The sequence below is a fragment of the Podarcis tiliguerta genome, assembly GCF_965153285.1.
Source record: "Podarcis tiliguerta genome assembly, chromosome: 2".
NCBI classification, from domain to species: domain Eukaryota; kingdom Metazoa; phylum Chordata; class Lepidosauria; order Squamata; family Lacertidae; genus Podarcis; species Podarcis tiliguerta.
This window is the reverse complement of record NC_139535.1, coordinates 57,515,618-57,530,607: the sequence shown is the minus strand read 5'-3', so window position 1 is coordinate 57,530,607 and position 14,990 is coordinate 57,515,618. Positions and strand designations below refer to the sequence as shown.

Genomic DNA, 14,990 nt, shown 5'->3' with positions numbered 1-14,990 from the left:
AACATTTTCCAATTGAACATATTTGCCATTAATGGGACAGCAAGATCAACCAAGAAAAACCGCTCAAAGATAATAATAGTAATAATAATGGTGGTGGTGGTGGTGAAATGAAAAGTAATATAAAGACATTATTCAATAGAAAGAAACACTTCAGAAGACAAATCAGTCCGTGATTATGAAATAGTGTATCACAGAAATCACTTTCATGGAACAAAGAATAGGGGTTAAAAATTCTATCCCATTAATTCAGTGTAATAGTTCAGAGAGTTTAATTATCATCCATTGTTATTATACTGCTATCAGAATTAAATAGTAATTCCTGGTGGAGAATTTTAAGCTCTGACATGACAACCATGTAGATCTCTCTTTTTCTTTTTTACTTTAAAGACCCTTAAGCAGTGTTCGAAACTCCCATTGTTCTAGGCGCATTTTGCAACAGGGAATTTTCTTAGGGCGAGCAGTTTCTGAGCTCTGGCCATAGTACTGTGCCTAAGATTTCAGATTAAAACTGAAGAATGGAAGAAAAGGAGGGCCTTTTTCTGCCTCCCCACTTCCAGCTACATTCTGAAGACTGGAGAAGAGACCCTCTTAAGAATATTAGGGAGGTGGGCAGGGGAAGGGCTAGACCGTGTGAAAAATGAACATAATATTTTAGCTGCAGTTCATTCGTTTTCAGCTTTGTGTGCTTGTTATTAAAAAAGCACGCCTATACATTCCATTGTTGTGCCAATACCCTAGGTTTAAGGTGGCATTTAGCTCCTAGCTTTCATATCTCAGTTTCTAACACTGCCCTTAAGGGCAAGATCCTTTTTTAAAGTATTGGGGCAAAACTACCTATTGCATCAGGCATGTGGTAACAGCCACATCAGGGGCTTTCTTAAATGTAATAGTAGATGTGGGTGGAGGTGGCAGGGTGCATTTTCATTGGAATCACAAGTGTCTGGAGAGGAGAGGTTTAACCCTCTCCTAGGGCAATTCCAGTGAACCTCCCCCCTCAGAAACACACTTTGCACAGCACTTCTCAAATACCCAACTATCACAGCTTGGGAAGTGCCTTGCACAGTGCTTCTCAGGTGCCTGGCAGCCAGCTTCTGTTGTGTTAGCATTGTTGATGATAAGCAGGTGAGGACCTGATCAACCCTTGGATGGGAGCTTCTTAGGAGCCCTAAAACTACGCCTGAGTTTTTCAAGCAGCAATTAGAATAAAACCCAAAATCATATATAATTATATGAAGTACAAAGTCTATCCAGGAAATGGAAAGCAATGATCCAGATTAATGGCACTTTACTGCATCAAATACATAACCCAATGCAGCTGCTTCCATTTGTAAATAAATAACAAAAATGACAAGCGTGAAACAAACTTTAAGCATCTGTAATGAACTTCAAGGGTCTTATAGCGCAACCTATGCGCATCTTCTCAGAAGTAAGCTTCACTGTATCGGTGGGGCTTACTCGCTCTGCCTCAGGTTGCTGCCTTACAGTTCAATTCAAAGCATGTGTCCTTTGACTCACTGAATTTCAGTTTTTCCTGTAAATTAGTTGTTAATCATTTCTTTGTGAGCTGCTCCAAGAACTCTTGCTATGGGGTGACTGTATGACTGCAGTTAATATATCCAATCGGAATTGAGTGAGATGCACCCGAATAAGTGCATTTAGGATTGGGGCAATAGGGACGCTACAAAAGGCCAGGCCATTTGTCAGCAGCAACTGCGCAACTGGAGTGAACAGGGCACTGTCCCACCACCCCCAATCTGCCATCAGCAAGCCTCCACATGTCTGCCTTCCTTCTTACAACCAGTTCAGGGAGTGGATCTTCCTGGCATTTTTCTCCCTGAATCCCACCCTGCAAATTTCTATGGGCACCAGCCATCACAGGAAAACAATCAGCATAAATGGTGCAGAAATACATACTGGCATAGGGAGAGTTGGCAGCAGACCCATTCAGGAAGGTTGGAGATCCACCTAAATTGGACATTCCAGCATTTCCGTAGCCATTCATGCTTGTCGTGACGGAATTGTAGTTTGTCTGCTGAGGGGTAGTGCTTGGCACGTAACCATGAGGTGACACACTGCTTGAGTTGCGAGTGAAACCTTTTTTTTGTGGAAAGTCGAAAAAGAGAAAGACACAACAGCTGTTTTTCAAGAGAGACTTTCGGAACATACCAAAAAATGCAATTTTGAGGAAAGAGAGGGGGTTGCTTTAGAAAGTTCAATCTGCAAATCATTTATGAAGTGTTGAGAACTTTTAAATAAGTGTGAGTGTTATGGGTCGCAGAAGATGTTGCAAATAGCTGAAAGATATGGCAAAGAGACAACTTACTGGCCTGAGAGATTCTATCACGGCATTCTCTATATGGTTCTGAGCCACACTCTTAACAGCCTATTAACAATTTCTGATCAGTTCTTAGGAAAAGAAGCGCATTGCCCCATATGAACCGACCTGAACCCTGTGGTCATCATCTGAGGCCCTTCTTCCTCCGCAAGAGGTCTGGAGGGCAGCAACACAAGAGTGGGCCTTTTCTGTGGTGGCTCCCTGCTTGCGGAATCCTCTCCCTAGGGAGGCTTGCCTGGCACCTTCAGTACATATTATTAGGTGCCAGGCAAAGCCCTTCTTCTTCCAGGCCTGTGGCTAATTAAACAATCTATGGCCTTTTAAACCTTGGGGTGGTGGTGGTATTGTTTTTGGTTGTTATTAAGACATGTATTTTTGAATTTTTATATTGTAAACTGCCCTGTGATCATCGGGGGAAGGGCAGTATAGAAATTTTAGCAGCTGTAATCCTGATGCGAGGAAGGTTGGAGGTCTGATTGCCAACGAAATGGGTGGCAGTAGCCAGCGGAAAGCTCCCAAGCAGGGCATTTTAGGGTGGAATGCTGGGGCTTTGGCTCATAGGGCCAATCCCTGAACCCCTCAGCTGAACCAGGCTGGAGCTGGTACAGCACCCTCCCAAAAAAACCATCCACCTTCCAACCTTGTTGGCAGGGCTTCAGATGTAGCAGTGTATCTGCCATTCCACAGCAACCCAGCCTCTATAGTTGGATTGTTCTGCCAAGGAAAAGTGCTCGGTCCTTGCTTGTTAAAAACAGAACGTGATTAAACAAGGTCTAGAATGTCAGTTTTCAGGAACTAATTTTGGTTGCAGCACTTCTGATACTTCCATGGAGACAGCAATATGTCCTTGGTTATATAGCTTTTGAGCGTTCTAGGTGCATTTTGCGACAGGGAATTTCATTAGCGTGAACAGTTTCTGAGCTCTGGAAGCAGTACTGAGCCTAAGATTTCAGATTAAAACTGCAGAGTGGAAGGAAAGGAGGACCTTTCGGACTCCCCACTTCTAGCTACTCTCTGAAGTCTGGCGAAGAGACCCCTCTTAAGAATATTAGGAGGGTGGGCAAGGGAAGGACTAGACCACGTGAAAAATGAACATAATATTTTAGCTGCATTTCATTCATTTTCAGCTTTGTGTGCTTGTTATTAAAAAAAGCATGCCTATACATTCCATTGTTGCCCCCATAACCTAGGTTTAATGCACTCCTAGCTTTCATATCTCAGTTTCTAACACTGGGTATGAGCCAGCATGTTTATGTTAAGGTAAACTCATGTTATAGGTACTTTGGTGCAGAATGTTCAGCCTTAGTACTGAGTGCTTAACTCAAATACTTTCATTTTTTTATTTATTCACTGACCATGACTCCGTTAAATATGTAAATTATCAAGTGCCCTCCACGCCAATGAAACAGCACTGCATTTTATCTCACTAGTCAAACAGATTACATGTTATGCAGGTCATGAACTGTTCTGTGTACTATTCTAATGCAATTTCCCCAACCTTCTACCCTCCAGGGGACAACTCTCATCCATCCCAGCTAACATGGATGTTGGCATGCTCAGTGAAATAAATGTGCATGGTGCCTTTTACTAAGCCATATAGAGGCTCTTTGGTAAGCTCTTTGCTTTCCAATTTTTTTAAAAAAAAATCCACCCAATTGTGCCTGAAGATTAAAAAAAAAAAAGTTTCTTCTTCAGCTTACCCTGATTAGTGGCCTGTGATGCTTCTGAGACATTGACTGCTAACTGACCACTAAAGGAGTTCACGCCCATCATTCCTGCGTGGACCGAAGTGTTGGCGAGCGCTGGGAGTTGGTTGTGATTGCGAGGGACGCTGTAGAGAGCTTCTGCAATATCAGCTGCTCTTTTCAGGATTATTTCCTGGGGGAAAGCGTTGAGAGATGTAACAAAGTAATTAAGAGGCAATTCACTGTTAAGCAGTTAAGGAGCCTACACCAATGCAAGATTCAGCATATCTTCCCTCAGAACAGTGGGACAAGATTGGATTGACTTGAGGGCTGAACAAGTCATAGGTCAAACTCTAATCCACTCGGATAAAGTGATGATATGGCTGATAGTGAATTTGTGGCCTTCATTTGAAGATCCCACCCAGACTTAATTAGTTGCACAAACAATCCTTTCTAACTTTGGGTCTTTCTCAGTGAAATGGGAACAATGATCTATCAGACGAGACTGCTTCAAGATTGAAGATGGATATTGCAATAGTGATACCTAAAGGTCTCTTGTGGTAGAGCACATCCTTTGCATGCAAAAGATTCCAGGTTCAATGCCTGGCATCTTCAGGTAAGGATGAGAGAGAGAGGTCCAAGTATGAAATCCCAGATAGCAGTTGCTACTCAGAGTAGACAAAACTGAGCAAGGTGGACCAATAATATGATTCAGAGTAAGGAAGCTTTTATGTACTTACTAACCACAATAAGTAACCTCTAGAAACACAAATCTATGTCTGGTCATAATTCTCCCTTATCTGACATTAATACTTTAAATAGAATTTATTAACTACTTACACTTCACAAGTATTATATATATTTTTGAGATGGTATTTTCCCTTGCCAAGGGAAAATGTATGCCTTTCAATCAGCCCTGGTTTTTAATGCAAAAATATATTGGTAATAGAAAGCAAAACAAAAGTTCTAAGTGGGCTTCTCCTAGACTAGGCAGTTGTAGGTAAGGAATCTGATGTCACTGATGCTGATTTATATGAGAATCAGCATATCTTCCAGGCCAATTCCCATGTAATTTTACAAGAAGTAGTTTCATATTCCTCCACACACAAAAGGGTCATCTGAGTGTACAAGCAGTGACCATTTTGCACATGGCCAATTGATGTGCGATGGCCGACACATGCAACCCCCAGTCAAACAGGGAATTGCCTATACAGTGGTACCTCGGGTTACATATGCTTCAGGTTACATACGCTTCAGGTTACAGACTCCGCTAACCCAGAAATAGTGCTTCTGGTTAAGAACTTTGCTTCAGGATGAGAACAGAAATCGTGCTCCGGCGGTGTGGCAGCAGCAGGAGGCCCCATTAGCTAAAGTGGTGCTTCAGGTTAAGAACAGTTTCAGGTTAAGTACGGACCTCCGGAACTAATTAAGTACTTAATCCGAGGTACCACTGTATTATGAGAGACAAACGTAAAATGACCTATTCAATGTCACTATTTGTGACATTGTCTACATGGGCAGGTCCACTTCTGCACAGTGCAGCAAATCACCTCTGAGTATAACTGCATCTCAAAGTTCCCAAACAGCAAGACCTTGAAAGGCAAAGAGAGCATTTTAGCATCTGTCTTCAATCCACAGAGTTTGCCCAAAGGTTTCTGTGAAAATGGGATGTCATCCTCTGAGAATTATTTTAGACTTTGCTGAGGTAAGGTCTTGAAAAGAGCTCTGGAAACCATAATCCTATTTACCTGTGAGTAAGCCCAACAAAAGACAATGGTAATTATTTCAGAATTGATGTGTATAATATTGCCCCATAAGTTTCATTTACTTATTTTTATTACACACATCATGTGAACTGCTTGGCATAGGTGATATACCATCTCAAAACATATAATATTTGGAAAGCGTAAGTTTTTTAATTCTACTTAAAGTCTACAGATCTAAAAGGTATAAATCACTACTTAACACAGATTTGTGTTTCTGAAGGTGACATGTATGCAGTTTTTAATCTTTGTAAAAACAAAAGGAAAGGAAGGAAAACAAATAAACACCAACAAAGCAAGCTCATTTGATTCCCTCATTTATTTTTCTTTGTCTAATTTTTTTATGTGCAAGTATGACCGAGTAGGCTACCCCTAAAGCATAGGTACCAACATTCTAAATATAAAGAGCTATTAAATGAGGACTGCATTTACCTGGTTGTTATGTGGCATACCATAGAGTGCTTCCACCAGATCGGCTGCCCTCTTGAGTATTACTTCCTGTCAGGAGAAGAGGGGAGAAGAGACATGCTTGTAAGAGTACAATAAACTGTATGTAGAAATAGCATTTTCCAGCATTCTCTTAGCTCTCAGCTTTGTCTTGAGTATACAAGAGTCTTTAAAAGCGACCATTGTTAGTGAGCTCAGAATGTTGTTAAATCACAAGTTCATCCAGTTCATGCACAAAAGCTTAATAAAGTTTAAAGGTGAAACTTGTTTGTGCTGCAAAATAAAAATTGTCAGTCGATTGTCTGCTGTCTGCACTGAGAGTCCACTGGTGGGTTTATTGCAGGATGACCTATAGTAATTTGTTAGATTGCTGAAATCAATGTCGTTCAGAGCATGTTATGAATCCTTCTAATCTGTTTATTTGATTCTTAATTTATATTACAGAAAGATTGACCTTATCAGATCAGCTACATAGCTGTGGAATGTGTTGATCTGATAACAATGTAATATCCAACTTCTTTGGCTCATATTCCTTTGTCATGGGCAGATGCCACAACCAGGTATTCAAACTAGCTACAGCACCATGGAAGGAACGGCGGGAGGGCTTTGAAGCCAAACAGCAATGCTGCAAAGGGAGACGTGCAAGAATGTTCTTCATAGAAGTGACATTAAGAACAAATAAGGAGATGTGGCTACATTTGGGGCATAATCCTTTAATTTTCATTGTTACTTCTTCATCTTTCTATATTAAAAACCCATGCTTTTAAAACTGACACCTGCATACCACAATGCTCATTTTTTTAGAATGCAAAAATGTGGAGGACAAAAGTGGAAACAATAAAATACATTTGCAAACTACAGAGCATAAAATATCTTTCTACATTGCCCTCTAATGCACAGCAGGTTTCTACTGGCTCAATAAAAAAACTGATCAGGGAACTTTTTTTATATACGATTCGATTTCTCTATATACTACAGTATAAAAGAACAGCAAAGCTGAAGCCATATATATTTCTGCGGGTGTCTTAAAAAACTAGATGAAACATTTTCCTACTGACTTTTGAGTAAAGTTGAAAAGTTTAACTGAGAATGTTTTATACACTAGGTAGATTTTCCAACCAAAAGAAGCAGTAATGCTCAATTTTCATATACTATAGTCTCTGATCAGAAAATAGAGATATAATTGCATTCATTTTGCTGTCACCATAACCTCTTCAAAATCCTTGAACAACTCTTCAGATGACAAGCTTTTAGATGCATATTAGCATTTTTTCAATTTAAAATTCTCTACAATATACGATAAAACAGTTGCCATACTGCAGTCGCTACTTATGACATACATGATGTCCTAAATTTAAAAATGAGATGAGAGTGTGTTTGTGCATTTTGCACCCCCAGTAAACATTTATCGTTCCTTAAAACCGTTGCACAGCTTCTTCTTCAGAATGCACTTTTCAATTATTTTTTCACACATGCAGCCAGGTGCATTATATAATTGATGGCTTCTGAATCAATACATTTGAAACTATTTCTGAAGAGATCACTGGCTACAGGCTTTGTCCTTTTCTGTGCTGCTTGACCAAAGCACTAAATAATTTAAAAGGCTATGAAGGGAATGCACACGATACCCATATGGAATCAGGCCATGCTGTTTTAGCTGAGCCACTTAGATTGTCAGTAAGCCTTGCCTGCCTTGTAAAAGATTAAAACTCTAGAGTAGAGGGAAGAGCTGCTTGTCAGATTTGACTCCCTCACTACCACCCAGTTTCCAGTCAACTAAAACATCTTGTTCAGGCACCACAACTTCAAAAAAAGTAAAATTGTTCTGGTGAAATCAAAGTCAGCAATGTTAGGCTTGAACAACAGTTTTGGTAATATTACTTTAACATGTACTTGCATACTCATTTTTAACCATTGTCATTGAAGTAATTATCCCTTCTCTGTTAGTATCAATTCTGAAACAAAAGATCATTTTGCTTCGAGTCTGAGCAATGATACAGGCTGCAGTTCATTTTCTATTTAATATTGGAGCAGTTAAATTCACGTGAGTAGAACTCTTCATGGGAAAGTTGCTTGTGGAGCACTGCTTTAATATAATTATGCAGAAATCTTAAGCTCTCATTCTTAAGGAATAAATAAGTAACTTATAGTAAACGACAGTGCAAATAAAAAAAATAAAAATAGCCATGGTTTTCCATGTAGTTTATTACTGGAGTACATTCAGTAAGTGCTGTTATAATTTAGAGCTATTCGGTGTTTGTGATTTCTTTCTTTTGAAACAAGCAATTGCCTATACAAGGTTTTTTTATTATTATTTCTTAAACAATATTTCTACATAATAAAACCTTTTTTGTGTCTGACACTTTTAGGTTAGGAATGCAGATGTTGCACAAAAACTCCTTTGTCAGATAATTCTAAGCTTTTACTCTAAAGAGGATCATAGCATCTATATTCAGATTAGTCTTTAATAAAACACACAATAATAATCATTAAAAAAAAGAATCAGTTCCCATTCAGGTACCATAGCTAATAGTGTCATTGCTTCAAATGAAAAGCAGCCCCTAAAAGTCTTCTATAAGTTACTGCAACAGACCTTGCAAGGTGCTTGAATTGCGGTAACCAGAAAATTGTTCTCACCTCCATGTCATTACGCTCCCAGTGAACCAGCCCCCGAGCGTGTTTGTGTTCGGGATCTAATATATTGCCTTTCAATCAGAGCTGAGAGCCACTGAACACATAGACAGAACATGACGAGCAGGTCAGGAAAGCAATAAAGATTTTACAGAGCTGTCCAAGGTGCTAAATTTACTCAATAATGGGTTTGGCACCATAGTGTTAACCTCTCATTTACTACCAGTTTGAGAGACTAAATTGAAGTAGCTGACTTCATTTACCTTGAAATGTATATTTTATGACATTATGTAAGTAGATTGAAAGGGCACTGCAGCTTTAACAATTTAAGGGCTAAAGCATGTTTAAGATGAAGCCTGGCTATTTATTGTATATTGCACTTAAAGTCTATGGAATATTAAAATGCACTGATTAAATTTGTAAATGGTATTATAAGAAAGATAGCTAATATAAAAAGATCTATGCCTTTGAAAATCAAAGTGATCTTGCGCCACTGAAAGTGTGCACAGACAGAGAGGCAAAGTTACATAGAAAACATTTTTTCAAACCCATAACCCTTGTCCTTAAACATACATTGGTGTAATTCAACTAAATTAATAATATGCTGTTTAATACTATAGGCTTGGATGAAAAAATCAAGACAGTAAAGTGCATTAAAAGTGTTAAGAAAATATATTTCATTTTCAAAAGCCATTCAACCATTTTTTTCACTGAAAAATCTATGACACAGGATGTGATTCTGAGTGATGGTTTTCCATTTCTCTCCTAGCCAAGTCCACAGGACTAAGGAACCTATCTATGTCCTTTTTCATTTAGTACTTCTGGGTTTAAAATTATCTATGCTATAATTCTTTACATTCTTAGCAGGGTGTAGGCTCTAATGAACACAGCATAACTGACATTTGAATGGCCATGTATAGGGTTATGCTGTTTGTCTTCATGACAAATAATTAAGACTGGAATTATGTAACAGTTTTTAAAAGAAATGTGATACAGGCATCATCCCGTAGTGTCCACATTCATTTCTTTTGTCTCACTATCATCTGCTCAGATTTCGCAAAATGTTGAAGTGCTAGGAAAAAACCCTGTAAAATCTGGACAGAGATGAAAGTGGGATAAATGTGCCACTTCAATGATTTGCAAAATCTGTTTGAGCAGATGGTCAGGAGACTCAAGAGTGTAAGCCATGTTGTTCTCACTTTACAATGGTGGGTTATCAGGGGTTTCCCCCCTGTACTTGGGGGGAAAGAAGGTGGGTTAGGTCTCTGGGGTGTGGTTCCATGGGAAGCCTTTCTCTGAGGTAGCCCCACATCAATGGAATGACCTTCCCTCTTAGGTGTGCCTCATCTCAACATTTTTTTCCTTTTTGTTGGAAGATGAAGACACACCTCTTTGTCCAGGTTTGGGGAAAGGGGTGAGGTGCACTGAATATGCTTTGTTTTTGCCGCTGCTTAGCGATCTTATTGTTCTCTGATTTTATTGTGAATTATATTGTTGTTGCTGCATTTTGCTTGTTTTATATTGTTAATTTTGGTTCTAATGTGTACGTATTTGCTGCCCAGGGACCTTTGTGTGAAGGGCAGATTATAATGTTCCTGATAAATAAATGAATGAATGAATAAAACTATTAGCCCTCCTCAGAGAGTAAGAGGACCACAGGTCACAGGCAGTGCTGGAGCTGCTTTCATGTTATTACCTGCAGGGGCCACATTCCTCAGTAAACTCAACCAGCAACAAGGAAAATTCCACAGAAACGGAAAGGCTTTTGGCATGGAGTTTTTTCACTGAGATTGTTCATAAATTGGTTATAGGCCCAAGCTGTCAGTTAATGCACCATAGCTCCCCAGCACCAGCAAGGGTAGAAACACAATGTTGAGAGCAAGAAGAGGAACAGTATGTTGCTGAGGATTTGCTCTTGGTCCTGTGTATTTCTTTCTGTGTTCAGCGTGCCCTCTTTGAAAGAGTATTGAAGAGACTCTAGATTGCCATATTTATAGTAGCACTGTTGTGTTTATAAATGTTTGGATTACAGGTTATTAATTTTTATTTATTTCTGGTACTCCTTCCTTTCACCAAGGAGTGATCAGAGACATTTGTAACCCACCCAAACAGACACACTTACAGAAAAATAACGCAACTTGAAGGGGCTGGAGTGCCCTCACCACTATGGCAACCCCAAAGTAGTAACCTTCCCTTTCGTGTCGTTCCCTCTGGGTGTTGCCTCCCATTTGGATCTGTCCACAGTGCCTCAGCAGGGCTAACTTTGTAGCTCTCTGGTCAGATGCTAACTATCAGCTACAGCTACTTCCACCCATTTCCTTCATGGTTCTGCCCAACACTATCAATGGCTGGTTGGGATACTGAGGAGCCTTTAGAGTTAAATTCATAGAATTCCCCCCCCCCCCACCTACCTAAGGGTTTCTATAGCAATAGCCAAAGTGTATTTGTTTGGCTTTTGATGTGGATTGCAACACAGAGGAATCCATTAAAGCATGAAACTTGCTTTAAAATGAATTATAATCTCCTATATAAGTGCCCAGTGCTTTGTTGGCTGAGCCATTTCCCTGAGAATGAAAACCATTTGCCATATATGGTTCACTGGGGTTAAGTTTCATCATGATAACTATATTTTGTGCTCCTTCTTGGGAAGAAATGCTACAATATTCTCATTGATCTCTGGTTTCATATGTTAAAATGGGTAGAAAGTAATTGTGCAATGTGGACCCTGAATTTACCTGATGCCAAGAAATTTCAAGGAATTAGTTACAGGTAGCATGTTTTTTCTTCCTTTTCATGAAAAAGCTGTCTACTATATATAAAGCTTATCACTCACCTAAAGCACTAGTATACTTATAAAGATTCTCTAGCAAATCATGAGGTATTTATAATGGGTTGTCTAGATATCATATCATCTTCTAATGCTCTATTAGCTTAGCACTGTGACAAAGATAAGAAATTGAGAGAAATCATTCATCTTGTAGAAGAGCTTAATGAAGATGATGTAGTTTCCATGCTTCCATCTTTAGCTGATGGACTCTGACTCCTAGTTTCTTGTTTCATGGGTGCGGCAAACAAATGCCCAGTTATATTCTAAATATAGCCTCTGGAGGGTGGTTGCTTTCTTTTTTTGGCAGGGGAGAGAGCTTTGGAAATTTTAATTTAAAAGCATAATAATACTTAAACTGCCAACCCATACACATTTATGTGTAAATCAGTTTCATAGAACTCATTAGTGGGATTAACACAAGTAAAAAGATGGCAAGGATTAGGCTGCAAAATTTTAACTCCTTTTACATATTAAGACATGAATATGTTTGTTCCATGTCAGTGTTTTTCATTGTTAGGGTTGGGTAAGCATTCTTTTTCAGGGAACGTTCAAAATCAATATACCAACTCAAATTAACTTTTCAAATATTTTAAAATAGACTTTAAAATTATATCCTTTTGAAGAAAGAGCATGGGCTCACCCACTATATTCATAAAGGAATGGACACTCTTCTTCTTCCATGACAGGAAATGAGGGAATCACCAGCATTACCCTCTCACTGTTCCCCTCCTTTGAAGTAAATGATGGTCTTGGATGCTGGTGCCCATGGAAGAACAATTCACATGCACAGTCTGAAATATTTGCATAATATGGATGAAAAACTCATACAGTGGTGACTGGCCTAATAGGAAGCATCTCCATTCTCTTCAGCACTGTGGGCCTAACTCAAGGTTTATCAAACTCAGGTTTCCATTTGTTTTTGGACTACAACTCCCATCATCCCTAGCTAGCAGAACCAGTAGTCAGGGATGGTGGGAACTGTAGTCCAAAAACAGCTGGAGATCCAAGTTTGGGAAGCCTTGGCCTAACTACTTGCTATGGTAATATTTTTAGCAAACAGGCAGAAGGTTTTAAAAATTTAATTTTTAAAAAATTTAAAATGCAGGAAGAAAATGTTGAGTCAGCAGTAGTGAAATGGAACATGAAAGAATGGAACATGAAAGAATGAACAAATATTTCCATCATGAAGGAAACAAAAACCCAACGAACAGTGAAATGTGACAAAAACATATGACCCATAACTGAATATGAGGGGACAGAATTAAAAGAACAAAACAAAACAAAAAACAAGGTAATATTCCCTAGTTGCTAAACAGTGAAGCGCCTGATATCACATTGCCATTGTTTGTTTGATTGTTTGTTTGTCTGTTTGTTTAAAACAATTCTATATTGATTGTCATTAAAAATTCCAGGGTGGGGAAGAACAATAGCCGATACAGTTCTGAAAAAATCAATATATTAAAAACAATAAAAAAATCAACAGTAGCCCAGATAGCTAGTTAGGTCTTTAGCAAGTACTCAAAAAACATAAACGTTTGTGCTTTGCCATAAAGCTGGGCACCACAAAAGGAAAAAATTGTCACCCCATCTTGTCTCAATATGAATTTCAGACTGGATATAATCTTGGATTTTAACTATTGCCCCATAGATTGACCATTGGATTTATTTATTTATTAGATCTGGCTGCTAAGGTAGTTTAGGTAAAAGGACAGAATGCTGAGGCATTCAGATTTGGGATAGTTATCTAGAATGATTTACTGGGAGCCAAAGTTCATTCAGCAAACTGAATTCTGACTTTGCTAGGTACTTAAGCTTCCTTCTTCCTATTATTCTTCCTATTCTTCCTATTTCTTCTTCCTATTATGTAGCCTCTTCTTCCATGTTATTTACAAACAGACTTTTTTTTCTGGAAGCAAATAACATTGAAATGAGCACTAAATTTGCACTGCATTCTGCAATATTTCCAGAAGTGGCATTAATGTCATGTGAAAGCTTAAAGATTAAGTGGAAATTAAAAGTCAGGGAAACATCAGGAAAATGAAATAAATGGCTGCGTGAATGTTCCCATCTGGGCATCAGTATCTGACCCCACAGCTGAGTAAGCTAGCCTGTTGCCAAGAGAAGGCAAAATAATAATATTGAGCTAGCTTGGTTTTTCCCCCCTTCACCCATCAAGTATGAAGATGTATTCTAGTATGCAAGACTCACTTAACGAAGGAGGACTAAGGTCTCTCCAAGCTGTAATGGTCTCCACAGCCTTCATCCAAACTGAAGATCACAGCCTATGCCTAAGGCACTAACAAAAACACTCAGGCATGACCTTGCCACCTGCTCCACATTGAACCAAGCTTATAAATAAAATATAGTAAGCATATATGAGACAGCAAAATCTTTGAAGGGTAAATGCATGCAGGCATCAAGCCATGAATATATTGTGAATCAATGAGAAAGATCTCTCTTGATCACAAAGGTGATAATGCTATAGCAGAGGGGAGAAAAATCTCATGCACATAGTTTTATGCTGTAAATGCTGAACGGTAATAGGATTTAAGTCCATTGCGTCTTCCAAAACGTTTTGCTTTGGCAAAGGCAGTCTTTGAAGCATAAGAAAAGGGGCCAGGAGCAAGCAGCTCTTCCCCATGCATCATTTATACTTTCAGCAAGATGGCAATCAGTGCTGGGGAATCAGAGCTGTTCCAGCAGGTAAGGATGTCTGGCCTAGTCTCAGCATCCCTGACAATTGCAGAGTATTGGAGATGTCTTTACATTGCAGTTTTTCTCTGTTGACTCCCTCCCTCACACTATCTGCATCAAGGTTGGAGGTGGATCAGGCCAGCAGTCCCTGATTTTGGAGCATGAGTGCCTTGCATGACAAACAATAGGAGGGTTAGATAGGTATATACATATAGTCCATTTTGCTGCCTTGGATGCTCAAGTTGCAGGAAGGATGGGAGGAAGACATCACTGCCTACAGGTGGTGCTTGAATTTAACTGGGCTGACTACAAATAGTTCTAAATCAATCAACTTATTTGAACAGGGCTGTCTAATATTTACCAGCTCTTTCTGCATTAACCCATAAACCCCTTTTGGGTTAAAAACTACAATAAGAATAGAATGTAGATTAGACAGGTTTTTTGTTTTAAAAAAACCCCATCAAGAATATCTTCTGGGGTATAAATCTCAGATAAGAAAAGATACTTGTTAGATTCTGCAAAATTGCTGGTTTTTAATGGGACGAATGAAAGTGGCAAAGTAAAAAGGCTGTGATAGGATGACCTCTGGTGATATTTAGCTACATCTT

At 39.0% G+C, this 14,990-nt stretch overlaps 1 protein-coding gene across 8 annotated transcripts in view; it reads right to left on the bottom strand.

The window, feature by feature from the left end:
- Window positions 1-14,990, bottom strand: part of EBF1 (EBF transcription factor 1) — a 370,285-nt gene that overhangs the window by 15,332 nt on the left and 339,963 nt on the right. For all 8 annotated transcript variants that reach the window (XM_083423165.1, XM_083423169.1, XM_083423166.1 and 5 more), the window contains exons 12-14: window positions 6,216-6,281; window positions 4,036-4,213; window positions 1,915-2,094 (exon numbers count right to left, since the gene is read on the bottom strand). In XM_083423165.1, the coding sequence (XP_083279291.1) occupies window positions 1,915-2,094; window positions 4,036-4,213; window positions 6,216-6,281 (424 nt within the window). The remainder of the gene's footprint in view (window positions 1-1,914; window positions 2,095-4,035; window positions 4,214-6,215; window positions 6,282-14,990) is intronic.